Genomic DNA, 17,204 nt, shown 5'->3' with positions numbered 1-17,204 from the left:
TTTAAATTCTATGGTCTTTAAAAATTAAAAAAAATTCATAATATTTATTTTAAATATTACTAAAAAAATAATTATTTTTTTAAATATATATTAAAAATATATTTATATTAAACTGGTCTAATAGGCACGTGATCCAGCTAAAACTGTATAAATTACCCACTCGATTCTGTTTCCCTTTGGTTTCTAAAACTAATGGAGAATGTTCTTTGTAGCTCGGCCCTCATTTGCACTCAGACCCACATGGATTTTCTCTCTATATCGCAGGACATCAATCTTGCTTTCAACTTCCACCTACTGCTTGCAAGCCCGTCATGCTCCACCCACGTTTTCGAATCTAAAGCCTCTCAATTCCGAGATCTCAAACTGTATGAGAAATGGGTTAGTGAAAGAAGCCCAGAAACTGTTCGACGAAATGCCTCAACGAAATGTTGTGACTTGGAACTCGATGATTCGCGGCTACTTCTTGAACGGGCGGCGTAGTGATGGGATTAGCTTGTTTCGACGAATGCCAGAGCGAGATATTTTTTCTTATAATACGGTGATTGCTGGGTTGATGCAATGTGGGGATGTTGATGATGCGAAGGAGATTTTTGATGTAATGCCGTTTAGAGATGTTGTGAGTTGGAATTCGATGATTGCGGGGTATGTTCGAAATGGGTTACTTGAGAAAGCGATACAGTTGTTCGATGAAATGCCTTCGAAAGATGTAATTTCTTGGAACTTGATAATTGGGGGGCTTGTAAACTGCGGCAAACTTGATACGGCTGAAGAGTATTTTGGCAAAATGAACAGGCGTGATCTTGTGTCGTGGACCATCATGATCTCGGGGCTTGCCCGTGCAGGACGCCTTGATAAGGCAAGGAAGCTTTTTGAGAACATGCCCATGAAAGATGATCGAGCTTGGAATGCCATGATGGCTGGGTATATAGAGAATGGGCAGATTGAAATGGCAGAGGAGCTGTTTGAGAAAATGCCTGAACGAAACTTTGATTCTTGGAACGGTTTAGTGAATGGATTGGTTGGAAGCCAAAGGGTTGACGATGCTAGGAGACTTTTTATGGAAATGCCAGAGAAATGCCAAAAGACATGGAACAATATTGTGCTAGCATACATGAGGAATGGACTGGTAAAAGAGACTCATGGAGTTCTTGAGAAAACTCCATATGGTAATATAGTTTCATGGACTAATTTGATCGTGGGGTATTTTGGGATTGGTGAAGTTGGAATAGCAGTGAAGATCTTTGAATCAATCCAGGATAAGGATGCAACCATATGGAATGCTACAATATTCGGATTAGGAGAGAATGACCGAGGCGAGGAAAGTTTGAAGCTTTTTACTCGAATGATAAGGTTAGGTCCACGTCTCGATAAAGCTACATTTACGAGTGTTCTAACGATCTGTTCCAACCTGGAAGCTTTGCAGCTTGGAAGACAAGCACATGGACTTGTTATAAAAGCAGGATTCAGTGACATTGTTTCGGTCTCAAATGCTATGGTTACTATGTATGCAAGATGTGGGAACATGGATTGCGCTTTGATGGAGTTTCGTTCGATGTCGAACAGGGATGTCATTTCTTGGAATTCTATTATCTGTGGGTTTGCTCACCATGGAAATGGAAAAGAAGCACTGGAAATGATTGAAAAAATGAGATTAGCTAACATAGAACCTAATCATATAACCTTTATTGGTGTTCTGTCTGCTTGTAGCCATAAGGGTCTAGTGGAACAAGGAAGGTACTACTTCAATTTGATGAAAAACGAATGTTCCATTCAGCCATTGAGCGAGCATTATACATGCTTAGTTGATTTGTTCGGGCGATTCGGGCTTATTGACGAGGCACTGAGTTTTCTAGTCGAAATGAAAATGGAGGAAATCGAAGTTCCTCCGAGCGTTTGGGGGGCTTTGCTTGGAGCTTGCAGAATCCATAAGAATTATGATATAGGGGTGATTGCAGGTGAAAAGGTTCTGGAGAAGGAGCCTCATAACTCTGGAGTGTATTTGATTTTAGCAGAAATGTATTTGGGAAGTGGGAAAAGAGAAGATGCTGAAAGGATATTGGCAAGAATGAAGAACAACGGAGTTAAGAAACAACCAGGTTGTAGTTGGGTTGAGATAAACAATAGCGGACACGTCTTTCTTTCGGGAGATCGTTCAAACCCGCATTTTGATAGAATCTGTTGTGTTTTAAAGCTGTTGAATCTGGAGATGGAGTTGCAAACAACATAGTGATGAATAAAAATGCAGGTCTAGATCAGTTTCATAGCTATATCAGTGGAAAATTTCGCGAGTTGTTACTAGAACTTCATTCATTTCAAGTTTTCAAGTTCAAAACATCTGTAAGCTATGCTACGAACGAGGAACCTCTTGCCTTGTTGAGCATTTAGACAGTGCAAGCCTTGACTCGAGTCTTATATTTCTCCCCTATTGGAAGAAGCTAATTACATGCTTGATGATAGCATCACCACAAGGACTCTGGTTTCTACGGAGTCTTCTTAGACGTGAAATTGCGGTCTGTGTAGGCCACACCGTTCTTCCCAGCCGATCGACATTTACTATTGACGACAGTTTCCTTGGATTTCCTCGAGCAAATGGGATTTTCGTTGCCACTGTGCCTAGCGACGGTCTTACACTGTGAGTGTCTGGACTGAACTGAATTGTGATTCTTCAAGACTGATGGTTTTTCTGTTGTTTTTCTGTTTTTCTTACCAATCATCAGATCATTTTCTGGAGAAAAACAGAATAGAAAGCTTCAATTAATAAAATGATATTCACGAGAGACATTTTGATTAACTTAAAGATGCTCAAGAACCCATAAACATAGAGATGAATCATAGTGAGACTAGTTCATAGAAGGTAGGAAATACCAGGGCTGGATAGGACGGCACGAGGCATTGGGATTGAACTGGCTCTAGTATTAACTCTGTTACACCTCTTATCTGCTTTAGCAAACCAAACATTGCTGATATTTCAGAACAGAATGAAAATCTACTGTTTTTTGTTTGTAGGGATGAAAATATAATGTTAGAATCGTACCTTGAGATTCAGAAGTGGATGGCTTTACTACATTGGGACTGTAAACTTTCGGAACTTTAGCAGTGGATGATGGAGAAACACGATGCTCCTTTCCTGTGAATACCAACATTTTTGCAATAAAACCGTGAGGTCAAAATTCAGAGAGTGAAATTTTCAACATTTATTATGATTGGTGTTATTCTAAAAAACTAATGTATTTGAATGTTATTCTCTCATACCTAATGTATAGTTGCTGCCATGTCGGTTTTGTGTTTAACAAGCTATATGATTTCTACTTTTTAAGGATACTTTTGAAACGTTTAGGAAAGATCAAAAGTACGTTTTGAAATATCTTCAAATTCCAAGCAAACTCAAAATTGGGATGAGTTGTTTTTTTTGACGATGACAATCATAGGTTACTCAAAACTTCATTTTCTGTCAGATTTGGTGGAAACTTACTCCACACTCTAGCTCTGAAGTTTGGTGTCCCTAGAACAGAACAAGATGCCCTTTCTCTATGTAGTTCTGAAAAAGAAAGCTAATAAGCTAACATCAACATTTAAACTTCAAATTTATGATATATCTATCTAAACTGACTGTCAACTTCTGGTTTTTCATTTTTCAGCTTCCACAACACGAAAAGATTAGAAACAAAGACAACAGCACAAAGATGCTTCGTTCAAGCAGAAACAGACCCATAAATTTATAACAATTCCCAGAAACTAGAGAGTACCTGAAGAACTCGAGGAGTCTTCAAGAAATAGTGATTCCAAATCTTTCAAAGACAACAGATAACTTCTCTTCTGCTCATTTACAGCAGGGTGATCATCGAGTTCGTTCTCGTCCCTCACCTTCACCTTCGGATAGACTTGCAAGCCCAACAAAAACAACAAAAATCAACACAAAGAGCAAGAACACAAAGATCAAAAACAAACCCAGATTAGATCAAACCCACTAGCAGGTTGGTCCTTCATCATCTCAGGAACAGAGATGCGGCATATGGGCGTTGGATTTTGAACCATCGAAAAGGAATCAGTAGCAGAAGAAGAAGAAGATACCCAGAAATCACGAGTTCAATGCGTGTCTTCAAAGAGAGGAAAGAATGAGTAGTGCGCCAAGCCAAGTTTTGGGAGAAACGGCTTTTGGGGTTTTCAGAAATTGAAATGAATCAAATCAGAAGTGATCGTTGGGTCAACGAACGCCAAAGGGCGCATTTGTCTGAAACCTTCGCAGTGGCGGACCCCATTGCCTTTACCTTTTGCTCCTCCCGAGTTAAGAACAGAATCAAATTGGGTTCCAACGCAAATTTCAATGTTTCGTCTCTTCCATTCCTTCTCGTCCATTTTTGGATTTAGGGTTTAGATTTTTGTTTCTTGATTGGTGGGGTTCAGTTCTTTTTGATCTTCATGAGGATTTTCCCGCAATTGATACAGTTTTTTTCCCCTATTTGTTTGGAGTGTATCGAGAATCTGGGAAATCTTATTTGATTTGTTTTAAAGGTGGCGAAAAGTGATTAGGACACTTGTTTTTGATATCCTAAACCTTAGTCAATAAATGGGGCTATTTTTTCACCCAAACAAATAAAAGTCAATTAAGGGAATTATTTAATATAATTAAATAATGATGACTTCTTTTTTTAAGACACCATCAATATTGGAAGGGAAATATGGTCTCCTGCCCCTTGTGCATAATAGTAAATATAAATTCATACCGATCCGGTAAAATTTTAATGATCTCGTTAAATATGCTTGTATTTCTAGGCCAACTACCTAATGTCGGTGGAGTAAGCAACATGTAACAAGAATTTATACATGTAGGGTCAAGACGTGTATTAATACTTTTTTTTTCATCCTTCTTTGTAAAACTAGTTCTTTTTATTTATCAAGAGATTCTAAATTTTCATTTATTTACATCTACTTTTTTAATATTTTTGGGTTGAGTTTGATAATATTTTTTAGGTTTATTTTCGTGTTGTAACTTTTAAAAAGTTTAGTTATGAAAATTTTTGTTTTGAATTTTAATAAACCAAACTATAATTCTATTGTTCTTTGTTTTTTAAAATTATTAGTTACGTCACCTATTTTTAAACTAGATTCTTTGAGATATATTCTTTCCTTTATGATTTGATTTAGAGTATATTTAATTTTATTTTTAATATTTAATTAATTTATATTTTTCTTATTGATAGGTATTAATAGCTAGCGTGTATCTTATTTAAAACTTATGAATATCCATGAGAATACACCTTTTCAATTTTATTTCTCTGAATCAAATCAAATCAAATTAGAATTTGATTCCAAATTCTCTGAATAAACAACAAATCTTCTCCCATTTTTTTCCCCAAACAAAACCCATCTCCTCCAATTTTAAAAGTATTTTTCATTCTTTTTCGTTTTTTTTTAAATTTCATTAACCTCCTAATTTTTCTTCATCCAACTAAGCTGTTCACATTTTTATATTTAATGACCTAATTGTGAATATGCATAATTAAATATAATTAAAGTCAGAATATATAAAATTAGATAAAAAAAATTTGCAATTACCAGCTTTCTTTTTTATTCTTCAGTCTGTATGGGTTCTTTTCCCTTGTCCACCTGTCAAAACAATAGTTAACCAGCAAATTTAAGTTTTAGAAAAACAAACGCTTCTATCACGAATAGATTTCACTTTCAACATAAACTCTCCTAACTTTGTTTTGTTTTTTTGTCTTCTTTAAATGTCTCATGCTAATAGAGATGTATCCCTTACTTATAAACACAGACATGATTATCTCCTTAATTAACCAATATGGGATTTCCTCCCAACAATCCTCTCTTCCAACAAAGTACTCTATAAAATTTCCCTTTAAGTTTATGGAGCCCTCAAATAGGGACACTTTCTCTAGAGCCCTCATATAAAATACATCATTTATTCGACACTTAAGTCACTTTTGACTACACATTCGAGACTCACAACTTCTTTATTCGACTGACATGGCTAAGTTACGGGCATGACTCTAATACCATGTTAGGAACTACAAACCTCTATCGTGATATGATATTGTCTACTTTGAGCACAAGCTCTTATGACTTTGTTTTTTTTGTTTCTTTAAAAAAAAAACGTCATACCAATGGAGATGTATTCCTTACTCATGATCAGCACTTCGATTTGATTAAACAGCAATCAAACATGTTGGAAGAAGTATAATGCTAAGAAAAAATAGCAAACTAAACCAACAAATGCGGCCCGAGTGAAGTTTATCATTAATAGGCTGTTGTTGCTAAAAGTCTATCTGCAATAATTGGTATTGTGATTTCAAATATTGCCGATATACTTCACTTCCAATGGTAAGCAGTTAAATTAAAGAATCAGTAAGCAGCTAAACCAAAACCAATTGGAAGTTTATGATTAGAAGTTTTTATTCGACAATCAAATAAGAAAACAAAAATAAAGAATCAGTAAGCAGCTAAACCAAAACCAATTGGAAGAAAAACCAATTGGAAGAAAAAAATGTATCATAGATAATATTAGAAATCATGATTCTCTACAATGGTATGATATTGTCCACTTTAAGCATAAGCTTTCATAACTTTGCTTTGGACTTCCCCAAAAGGCTCATACCAATGGAGATAGTATCCCTCACTTATAAACTCAATCCTCCCCTCGAGCAAAGTACAGAGGCTTATAGAGCTCTCGAACAGCCTCCCCTTAATCGAGGCTCGACTCTTTTCTCTGGAGCCCTCGAACAAAGTACACTATTTATTCAACACTTTAGTCACTTTTGACTACACCTTCGAGGCTCACAATTCTTTGTTCGATATTTGAGGATTTTATTGACATGGTTAAGTTTAGGGCATGACTCTAATACCATGTTAGGAATCACGACTCTCCACAATAGTATGATATTGTCCACTTTGAGCATAAGCTTTCATGGTTTTGCTTTGGACTTCCCCAAAAGGCCTCAATCCAATAGAGATAGTATTCCTCACTTATAAACCCACGATCTTTCACTAAATTAACCAATGTGGACTCACTCTCAATAATCCTCGACAGATAAGACTTAGGATAATTGAAGCAGTTCAGAAGGTGATTTATTAGCATCGTGTTTTCTTTGAGAGCAGAAGCAGAAGAAAGCGTACCTTGAGAGCAGAAGCTATGGCGCCTAGTAACTTTCTCTGGTAAAGGAATGGAGACGCGAGCTTGAAGAGGAAAAGCTCTGCAAAATTAACGCTGAAGCCACTCAAACGAGGCTGAAATGCGGAATCCATTTCGCTACAAGCACACAGTTAGTCAGTTTCAAATGGCTGAGAATCGCGATTCTTCAAAAGAACAAACAACAAACATGATGAACTTCAGTGAAACAACAAACATGTAATAATTACGAAGATGAACAGAAAGAAGAAGAAATCAGCGAAGAAAACCTCAGAATCAACAGCGACGAAATCGAAAACCAAAAGGAGGAAGAAATCGGAAGAAATATGGAAGACGGTTGGCGACTTGAAAAGCAAGAAATGAAGATGAAGCGGGATTTTAGAGATAACCAGAAGTTGGGCTGAAAGGTTTAATGGGGCTTTTCGTCATTTCACATGCTGAATAAGGTTGCTAATAATTTTAGATTTATAATTAAAAATCTAATTTACACACAAAATAGAAATTTACGCACAATCCATTTTTAATAAAGAAAATTAATTATAATTATAATAAATAAATAACTATTACAAATCTATCTTCGATTGATTTTTTAAAAAGTATAAATGTTAAAATTATTAAATAAAAAAGTTTTTTCCGAATTTCCAGAATGGTTATTTTATAAAATTATCCATGTTTTTTAATCCACGTTGCCGACAATTTTAAATTATATTAGTTTGAAAATATAATGCGAATTTACGCATTTAGCCTCATATTCTTGTCCGGGTTAGGGATAGCGGCCTATTCGAGATCAGGATACAATGCTTCCATCAACCAGACGCTTAAACCCTTAATTCACACAATTTGGAGAGACCGATGAAGCTTGCGAGGTTTATAACTCCAAGCTTCGGCTATGGATTCTTCGATCGTTCCTCATTCTGGGCCCCTGGATTTGCCTGAGTGATGTGGCGTAGAGCCGGAATTTTGCGAGGGCTGGGCGTTCGGCGGTTTTCAGCGGAAACTCGCCGTCGTATCGAGGACGAGGGAGACTGGTTTTACGCCTCAGAATGGTGGGGGAACGATTACGACGGCGACGGCGACGGCCGCACTGTTTTCAGTTCAACATCTGAGAAAGGAAATGGCGTCGTCTCTGTTCTTTCATACCCTTCCTCCAGGCCTGTTAGTCTCTCTCTCTCTCTATCTAAGGACGGCTTGATTTGTAGTAATCTTGTTCGAATGTGATTGTTCTTCCATTTTTTTTTTCTAGTTTTTGCGGCGTTTTCTTTCAAAATCTTTGAATAGCTTAAGTTTCAGCTCGATCGTTACTCGTAAGGACTTTTTTATTTCTGGTTTCCTGAGGAAGATATTGGTTTTCAAAATAATGCAGAATGGGCTTCATTGGCCAGGGACTGGAAGGTGGCTTCAGCAAAGATATGCCGAGGTATGCCCTGGTTGCAAGAACGAGGAACGGTTCGGGATTCTTGGATATCAATGGCGAGTGCTTCGTTTCAATGACAATACTCGCCAAAGCACAGCTAAAGTAATGGCTGCTTACCGGGAATCAAAACCAGAGTCAATTTTCCTCATGCAGCAGGCGCATTGTTTGGCTGTTCCTTGTAATTTCTTCATCTATTTTCCCCCATTTTCTAAACTTGATCCAATAATGCTAACCATTGCTTCCACCAATCAAATTAAGCTTCTCTTACAAGGAATTTGAACAATAACATGACTAATGTAATCATCTGTTCAAAATTTCAGATCTGAAGAGTATGATATCAGTTGGGTTGACCACTATTGCATCTTGTGGGTATGATCTTTTGAATGCAATCCAAGGAAAACAAAATCTACGTATTTTATGTATTGGTCATGGTGGTGGGAGCTTGCCTCTATTTTTAGCAAGTAAAATTCAAGGTAAGAGTTCTCTTTCTTCTGCATCTATGAACTTGATGCATTACTAGTCAATGACCTTCACCACAATTAATTAGCTGAATAAAATTTAGAAATGCTACAAGTAATAATGTCACACTGTCATTTACGAGTAGCAAGACTATAGAGGATGGCGAAGAATGATGGTAAGGACTGATTATCAGTAAATTATTTAACCTCTGTTCTAAAATCAAGTATATGTTTGCGCCTAAAAAAGAAACCCAAGCATATATTTAGTGGATTCTGCATATGTAACAACTCTGTTGGAAAGATCAATCGGTTGGAGAGGGGAATGAAGCATTCCTTATAAGAGTGTGGAAACCTCTCCCTAGTAAACGTATTTTAAAACTGTGAGGCTGACGGCGATACATAACGGGCCAAAGCGGATAATATCTGCTAGAGGTGGGTTTTGAGTTGTTACAAATGGTATCAGAGCCAGACACCGGGTGGTGTGCCAGCGAGGACGCTGACCCCCAAGGGGTGAATTGTGAGATCTCACCTCAGTTGGAAAGGGGAACGAAACATTCCTATAAGAGTGTAGAAATTTCTCCCCAGCAGACGCGTTTTAAAACCGTGAGGTTGTCGGCGATACATAACGGGCCAAAGCGGATAATATTTGCTAGCAGCTAGCGGCTAGCGGTGACTTGGACTGTTAATAGCACATGTTAATAGCACAGAAAATAGAGTAATTTCAAATTCTTGTCTGGTTTTGGTTGTATATTTGGGATGAGTTTCTAGGCTTTCCTACCTACTTTTTGTCAAGATTGTCATTTCTTTTTCGTTATTATAACATGTTGCACCAAGCATGAACTGCTTTCGGTTGTTCACTTCATAGAACTGGGATCTTTAAAATTAAAGGGTTAATCACGAAGCTTGCTCCAAATACTTGTGTTTTTTTTCAGGTGCCAATGTTGACATAGTTGAAATCGACCCTCTTGTTATCTCGGCCTCAATCCAAGCCATGGGCTTCCCAGCGTTCTCAGTTATGACTGCATCAGGAGAGCGTGCATTTGCCCGACCCGAATCCATTGACGATGTCATGTGGAAAGGCATCCATGAAAGACTTTTCCTCTACGAATTAGATGCAGAGGATTTCGTCTGCAACACGACCAATCCATACGACATGATCTTCATTGATGCTTACGACGGAGATGACATATTCCCAAACAAACTCTGGGATCCAAATTCCACATTTCTTGAAGCTCTCAGCAAGCGACTTCATCCTAAACATGGAACTGTGGTGGTGAATCTTCACTCAGATTCCGATCTCTTGACTTCTGATGGCTCTGTCCCATCTGTTCTTGAACATATATTGCCAATGGGAAAGTATGTATCCCGAATCGGTCGAGCGTATAAGGATGTTCTGACACGAGATGAACGTTCTGGTTTAGGATTCACAGTAGCGGTTCCCTGGGTTTGCAATACATCTCTGGTTGTGTGCAAAGGTTTCGAAATGAACGGTGAGTATCTCGACCGGGATCTATTAATGAACACATTGATATCTAAATCCCTTGAAGTAGATCGTCTTCTGAAGCTGCCATTTTCTTGTTTGGAGTATATAAAGAGAGGTTTTGTACTTGTTGATTAATAGTTCAAACACTTCACTTTACTAGGCATGGAAAATTTGAAATGCTTTAGCATCACTTCATCTCTTTTGCTCACCACTCTAGTTTTGGATGGTTAGAACTTTGGTATCTAGAACTTTTACTTGTTGCGGAGCTAGATGATATAAATTCAATCATTGAGATAGACTTGCTCGATAGAGCTTGATCGTATGTAACTAGGAAATGAAAACTCTATTATGAAGTCACATGAGGTTTTCAAGTTACAAACGTGCTGTCAAATGCTTGAAATTGTGTGAAAGTTGTAGTTGTATGAAATGAGATCGAACTCTTGAAAACTCGATGCCCTCTGTCTCTCAGAAACTATATGTAGTAGATTAAGTATTTGTTTTATTTGTTTTTTTTAAACGTGTATAGATCAAGAATGACTAAAATTGTAACGGCTCAAGCATACCACTAGCTGATATTCTCTTTTTTTATACTATTCCCTTTCAAGCTTCCCGTGAGCTTTTTAAATCGTGTATTTAGAGTTTTTAAAACGCGCCTGTTAGGGAGAGGCTTCCCCTCTCGATTTTTGATTCGTGTCTGTAGGGTTCGGTCTATAGGGTTTTTAAAACACGTCTATTAGTGAGAGATTTCCACACCATTACCGTTCTCCTACCCTCCAACCGACCACAAAAATGTTTGATTTAAATTTTAGAAAATAATAAAAAGTATTTTCTTTTTTTCCCCCTTTTAAGGCGTCTTTAAAAAATGCAATTAAGAGTGCTTTTTAAGATTCAAGGCCAAAAGTTTGTTAGCATCGTTGGCGCTCGATCCCCCGAAAGCCAACTTCCTCTCTACGTCTCTCATGGCGGTCAATGCCGAGAAGCGATTGTCGCTCAGCAACAATGACGACGACGACGCTCCCGGTGTCTTTTCCAGGTAATCGCGTTCCGTGTCCGAGTCCGCGATCTACCGCAAATCCAAACACGCCGCTTCAAATACGGCCTTCGTCACCAATCAACTGCTGCGGAGCACCGGTAAGGACGCCTGGATCACCGGCACTACATTCCGCATCCTCGTTGTGCCGCTCATCATCGAGATGGATCGCGGACAGCAGCTCAATGAACTCGAGTTGCAGCAGGCTACCTTGCTCGGTGCCCCCGCCGTGTCGGTTCAAAAGTGATTTGCGAAGTTCCGTCGCCGATGCCGAGATGGTTTCTTCGGTTCTCTATTCTCGAGGTTCGTTTCTCTTATGATGAATTATGATAATGATTCTAGGATTGCAGTTCTTTGAAAGTATTTTTCCTATTCGCTTTTCCGTATGTTCTTGGTATGTAAAATTTGGTTGCTGAGAAAATCCGAGAAAATGTTTGAAGTAATTAGAACAGAAGAGATATAGCACGCATTGTGATTGTGTTCAAATTTGCAGAATATTGATCTGAGACAAATATAATGAATAGGAAGGTTAAATTAAATCCCCTTTGCATTTCATAGTTAGGGATTTGTTTGGATTCAACTTTACCAGATGTCTCCACAGGTGCAGCTACCATTTAGAAATCTATGGTATCTATTTACATCTCTAACTACAATCTCCCTCCCCAGCACCCTACTTGCATACTTGAAAACTTGATGACAATCTCTGCATATTCTTAGATTCTTTACAATCCGTAGAGCTTTTCCAGGTGGTGCCGCCCCGACCAGCACCCCATAAGCCAGCGCCAATTTCTCACTGTGATACCAAAGTGCTTCCTTCTTTTCCTTTTCCCCTACTTCATGAAGCATCTCAGCCCAAATTGGGACATACCCAAGCTTCTCTATCTCCCAAATCAAGTTTCTTAGCTTTGCATAGATTTCCTCAGTCCTTTCATGGTTTCTGTCCCCTGCTAAAAACACATGAACTTCCCCTCTCACTTCAATCCAACTCCTCCCACTTTTCTTCTTCACCTGCCTCTCTTTCATCATCTTCCGCACTACTGCCACTTCCTCCCATCTTGCTGTAGAAGATAGAGCATTAGCAACAATCACATAAGCCGAGTCGTCGTGCGGGTTAAGCTCGAGTAACCGTTTTGCCATGGCCCATGCCATATCGCCTGCTCCATGGCTTGCGGAGCTCGATAGCAATGCACGCCAAACTGCAGCATCTGGCACAAAAGGCATTGTCATGGCTATCCTCTCAGCTTCTTCTAACTTCCCAGCTCTCCCCATTGCATCTATCAGGCAAGTATAATGCTCTAGGGTAGGTTGTACTCCATACTCCACTCCCATCCTTCTCAGCCACAGTTCAATCTCACCAACTAGACGTGAATTGCAATATGATGTTAGAATGGCTAAGAAGGTGTACTCATCAGGACACAGCCCAAAGGATACCATTGAATTGAATAGCTCAAGCGTAGAATTCTTATCTCCCTGCTGTGCATAACTTGCCAACATCGCATTCCACCCCACAACATTCATACATCCCAAACTTTCCTCAAACACCTGCCGTGCATCAATTATCAGCCCCGATTTCCCATACCCATCAATCAGAGAAGTTTGAACAATCACATCAGTATCCAATCCGACAACCACAGCGTGGCCATGTAAAACCCTGCATTGCTCCAGCGCAGCAAGATCAGCCGCAGCACGAAGAGCACCAGAGACACTGTACATCGTCGACGCAACATCAGAAGCTTTCATCTCTCTAAACACTGATAATGCATCGATGGATTGCGCATTCTGTGCCAGACCAACGACGAGGGCAGAATAGCAAACCTCGTCTGTGTCAGAAATTTCATCGAACACCTTGCGAGCGTCATCGAACAAATGGGATTTGGAGTAGAAATTCACAAGCGCAGAGCCACAGAAGGGTTCACTGCAGAGTGAGAGTTTGTGGGCAAGGGAGTGAAGGGAAAGCCCAAAAGAGACGCAAGGGAGCGAAGCGCAGGTCTTTAAAAGAGAAGCTAATGTCCGTTGGTTAGGGAAAGATGGGTATCGGAGCATAGAAACAAAATGGCGAAGAGCTAGAAACGTGTTGGAATGAGCAGAGATGAGTGCAGTCCAAGACACAACATTGGGCAATGGGATTTGGTCGAAAAGACGAACGGAATAGTGCAGCAAGTTTGCTTTGCCGTAGAGAGTTATCAGATTGTTGTAAACAGAACGATCGGTGGCCGGAGATTTGATGGCTTGGGCATGGATGATGCGAGGATCTGACTTCCCCGCCGCCGCCGTTGCCGCTGCCAGGGGTGGCGCTCGTGGTGGTATTGGGTCTGAATCGAATAAGTCATTCATGTTCGCTATTTAGCTTTGGGTCGGCATGTGGCTATGTATGAACAGGGGTAGAAGCGTTGGATCGGAAGGGGTAAATAGAATGGATAGAGGAGGAAGACGACGGTTTCTATCGGCGGCTGAAGGGTTTCCGGCCGGCGGACGGCGGTGAACTTGGGTTGAAGAAATAGTGTTCGGTTTGTTGACGGAGGAGAGAGACGATCAGAGAAAATATGGCGGCGGCGAGGCTCGTTCTCTCTGAATCTCAGAAACATTTTCTTTTAATATTTATAAGAGACCATTTCGATTATGATTTATGTTTTGGATTTAAGTAAATTCAATAAAAGATTGATGTTTTTATATTGGGATTATATTGCAATTTTAAATTTGATGTTTTAAAATGTAAAATTATTTATATATTATAATTTATATGATATGGTAAAATAATAATTATACAAATTTTAGTTTATAAATGAATTAATAATTATTCATATAATCCAAATATTTAATTCTACTACATAAATAATATTATTTTAAATAATTATTAAATTTGGAATTAAATTTCTAATTATCTATAACTCAATTTTTTCTAAATTTCTTATTTTCAAAATTATGTTTTTAGATCACGAAAAGAAAGACTTCCATTTGATTTCTTCCATTTTCACAATTATTTTATTTATTCATTTTTCTCCTACAAATTAGGGTGATTTATTTATTAAAGAAATGCTATAGATTAATAATTAGTAACCTTTCCTTTTTAAATTAAAAAATACTTTATAAATTCCTATATTACCTTGTTATTATTATAGCAACATCGGGTGACATTGAAGATGGAAGGTTTGATCGTGCACATCTATATTTGTTGAGTAAAAATAGTAGGCGACACAAGTACTTACCAACTCAAGCCCACCACTAGAAGATATTGTTCGTTGGGCCCCCATCAATCTCGCTGTCTTAAAACACATTTATTAGAAATAGGTTTCCACACCGTTATAAAGAATGTTTTGTTCCCCTCTCCAACCGATGCGGGATCTCATAATCCACTTCCTTGGGATCCAACGTCCTCACTAGCACACCGCTCGGTATCTAGCTATGATACTATTTGTAACAGCTCAAGCCCACCGATCACAATCCACTCCCCTTGAGGTCCAGCGTCTTCGCTAGCACTAGCTCTGAAGTTTTTACACCCACTTTTCAATATAGCACGAAACTTTCTATAATCCTTCGTGTTACACATACTTATACTTCCCAACTCCATTAGAAGCCTAGAATTGTAAGTGAAATATACACTTACATTAAAAGAAGATTATCCTCGTAGCAAAGCTCATAAAGTCGTACAAGACAGTCAAAACTTCTTCGAACATACCCTTGAATTCATTCATTCATTCGAGACGTGAACAAAACGAATTCAATTACTTCATCTCGTAAACTCCAACTCGAAAAGAAAAAAGAAAAAAGTGTTCAAAACAATATGTTGGGATGAGAAAGAAATGAAGCAACTTTGTGAAAAGCATAAAAAGTGGTAAGAAAACAGAGAAGAATGGCACAGATAAAAAGAAGCAAAGTTTAAGAGAGAGAAGGGAGTGCCAGCAGCTGCTTCTCCTTCACTTGTATGCAAAAAAAAATACTTCAGTTTGATACATATCATTCATTCAAACAAAACCCCAATTGACCAACAACAAAAAATCACATCCTTTTCACAGAAAAAGAAGAGATTCTGTTCATAAAAAGAAAGAATGAAAGAAAGAATAGTTTTTGCATCTTTGAAGATCTTAGAATCATCATCCAATCTTGCTTCTTCTTTCATTAATCTGCACACACAAAGATTTTGCAAACAATGTTCATAGTTCATAGTTCAGAAACAAAGCAATCTCAGATCTGTTTTTTGTTTCTCTACTTACCATCATCATGTTTTTTCATCAACCCTCTTGCAAAAAGCAAGCAAATCGCCACAAAAACCACTCCTGCTGTTGCTCCGAGGATTATAGCTACTGTTTTCCCTGTATTTACTCCTGTTTCACTTCCAATTTATCAGATAAAACAACCCTTTTGTGTTCTAAGAATTGAAATCTATAAGCCATTCATGGTTTGTTCTTACCAGATGATGATGATGAAGAAGATGAAGATGATGATCCTGAAGGAACCCCATTTGGGTAGTAACTATAACTTATAAAGCATCTATGGAGATAGAGCTGGCCTGAAATTGAGCTCCCACATTCAACTTGAGCTCTTTGGACTGCATTTTTCACACATTCTCCACAATCTGAGTCCCCCAAATCCCCTTCACATTGCCCCAAAACATAAACAGATTGGTAATTTGTAGTGTAAAATCCATGGCCACTCACAACACCATTCTCCAAAACAGAGAGGGCAGTATCCCGCCGCTCCTCAAAGCCACTTCCAGCAACATTGGTAGCTCCACAAGTTTTGTACAGCATTTGAAACCCTGAAATTTGGGCGAACCCAGAAACTTCATAGAGCAAATAGCAGCCATAGAGTTGGACTCTGGCAGCTATAGCTTTGCCACAGAGAGACTCAACGATATGAGGGATTTTGCTCACACAATTGTAGCAGTCGCCATTGGTGAGGTCCCCTCTGCACTGGAAGAGGCCATTAATGGTGGCTTGGCCACTTCCAGAGGTGGTTTTGGAGAATCTAGCCTTGGTGGATTGTGAAACCAAGGAGCCAAAAAGGGCTGAAAGCGCTTGGGTGTAAACCCCAGATGGATCTGAGAGGGCTTGCTTAGCACAACCCTTGTAGACCAAAGAAGTGTAATCAGAGGCAGATTGTGCAGGTGGGATAAGAGCAAAAAAGGACAAGAAGGCCATGGAAACAAGAAGAAGAAGAAGAAGAAGAGAGGAAGGATTGAAAGAAGAAAACCCCATTAACGCATCAAATCATGGAACTCTAAACCCTTGGGGATTTGGGGGAAATGGGTATTGTTCTAAACGAAAAATGGGTTGGATTATACCTCTTTCTGCTCAAAAGCGGCCGAGGGTTTTGGCTTTGTGAAGCTCCTCAGCCATTCGCCGCCCACTTTGGCTTAGCTTTGCCTCTTTAGACGTGCACAGTATCTTTTTCTTCATTTTTTTCCCCTTCAAAGAAGGTTTGAATCAGATTAATGTAACGATCTTATTAAGTGGAATGAAGCTCTTAAATTCATCATATTTCACTCATGAATCATTTAAAGCCTCCTTGAACTAAGAAAGTTTTTGCAATAATTATGAGTGCCAAGAGAAAGGGAGATAGTGAACAATTTTTTTAAATTTTTTTTAAGAAAAAAATCATTTAAGAGTACTTATTGAGTGTGTTAAAGTGGGTGGAAAATGAAAGTTATTTGTCTGCTACTGTTTTTAAACTTATTG

The 17,204-nt window shown here is 38.6% G+C and overlaps 5 protein-coding genes and 1 long non-coding RNA gene across 15 annotated transcripts; 2 read left to right on the top strand and 4 right to left on the bottom strand.

Annotated features, from left to right (window-relative positions):
- The first annotated feature begins 146 nt into the window (after window positions 1–146).
- Window positions 147–2,247, top strand: LOC111443659 (pentatricopeptide repeat-containing protein At4g02750-like). The gene has a single exon (XM_023081576.1). The coding sequence runs from the start codon at window positions 200–202 to the stop codon at window positions 2,225–2,227; it is 2,028 nt and encodes a 675-aa protein (XP_022937344.1). The 5' UTR covers window positions 147–199; the 3' UTR covers window positions 2,228–2,247.
- A 22-nt stretch (window positions 2,248–2,269) lies between these two features.
- LOC111443687 lies at window positions 2,270–4,430 on the bottom strand. 7 transcript variants are annotated; one of them, XM_023081618.1, is made up of 7 exons: window positions 3,969–4,430; window positions 3,747–3,881; window positions 3,440–3,538; window positions 3,035–3,127; window positions 2,866–2,940; window positions 2,530–2,725; window positions 2,270–2,483 (listed from the first exon to the last, which is right to left on the bottom strand). In XM_023081618.1, the coding sequence occupies exons 1-7, from the start codon at window positions 4,033–4,035 to the stop codon at window positions 2,423–2,425; spliced, it is 726 nt and encodes a 241-aa protein (XP_022937386.1). In that variant the 5' UTR covers window positions 4,036–4,430; the 3' UTR covers window positions 2,270–2,422. The 7 variants fall into 7 exon arrangements, with proteins under 7 accessions (XP_022937386.1, XP_022937409.1, XP_022937402.1 ...); XM_023081641.1 differs by having other exon boundaries at window positions 3,473–3,538; window positions 3,969–4,429; XM_023081626.1 differs by having other exon boundaries at window positions 2,274–2,483; window positions 2,866–2,937; window positions 3,969–4,425.
- Window positions 4,431–5,523: 1,093 nt separating this feature from the next.
- Window positions 5,524–7,508, bottom strand: LOC111443741. Its single transcript, XR_002710568.1, has 3 exons — window positions 7,414–7,508; window positions 7,132–7,264; window positions 5,524–5,607 (listed from the first exon to the last, which is right to left on the bottom strand). It is a non-coding gene; the product is annotated as an uncharacterized LOC111443741 (long non-coding RNA).
- A 458-nt stretch (window positions 7,509–7,966) lies between these two features.
- Window positions 7,967–11,919, top strand: LOC111451388. Of its 4 annotated transcripts, none has more exons than XM_023091816.1 (5): window positions 7,967–8,299; window positions 8,508–8,736; window positions 8,879–9,031; window positions 9,949–10,506; window positions 11,393–11,919. In XM_023091816.1, the coding sequence occupies exons 1-5, from the start codon at window positions 8,084–8,086 to the stop codon at window positions 11,500–11,502; spliced, it is 1,266 nt and encodes a 421-aa protein (XP_022947584.1). In that variant the 5' UTR covers window positions 7,967–8,083; the 3' UTR covers window positions 11,503–11,919. The 4 variants fall into 4 exon arrangements, with proteins under 4 accessions (XP_022947584.1, XP_022947566.1, XP_022947580.1 ...); XM_023091798.1 differs by having other exon boundaries at window positions 11,385–11,919; XM_023091812.1 differs by lacking the exon at window positions 11,393–11,919 and adding an exon at window positions 10,688–10,854 and having other exon boundaries at window positions 7,968–8,299; window positions 9,949–10,643.
- Window positions 11,920–12,004: 85 nt separating this feature from the next.
- On the bottom strand, window positions 12,005–14,128 carry LOC111451382 (pentatricopeptide repeat-containing protein At4g33170-like). The gene has a single exon (XM_023091784.1). The coding sequence runs from the start codon at window positions 13,861–13,863 to the stop codon at window positions 12,112–12,114; it is 1,752 nt and encodes a 583-aa protein (XP_022947552.1). The 5' UTR covers window positions 13,864–14,128; the 3' UTR covers window positions 12,005–12,111.
- A 1,261-nt stretch (window positions 14,129–15,389) lies between these two features.
- Window positions 15,390–17,081, bottom strand: LOC111445627 (cysteine-rich repeat secretory protein 11-like). The gene is made up of 3 exons (XM_023084139.1): window positions 15,938–17,081; window positions 15,741–15,851; window positions 15,390–15,650 (listed from the first exon to the last, which is right to left on the bottom strand). The coding sequence occupies exons 1-3, from the start codon at window positions 16,722–16,724 to the stop codon at window positions 15,646–15,648; spliced, it is 903 nt and encodes a 300-aa protein (XP_022939907.1). The 5' UTR covers window positions 16,725–17,081; the 3' UTR covers window positions 15,390–15,645.
- Window positions 17,082–17,204: the final 123 nt, after the last annotated feature.

The sequence above is a fragment of the Cucurbita moschata genome, unplaced genomic scaffold (assembly GCF_002738365.1).
Source record: "Cucurbita moschata cultivar Rifu unplaced genomic scaffold, Cmos_1.0 Cmo_Scf00001, whole genome shotgun sequence".
In the NCBI taxonomy this organism is placed as follows: Eukaryota; Viridiplantae; Streptophyta; class Magnoliopsida; order Cucurbitales; family Cucurbitaceae; genus Cucurbita; species Cucurbita moschata.
This window is presented reverse-complemented; position numbering and strand designations above follow the sequence as displayed.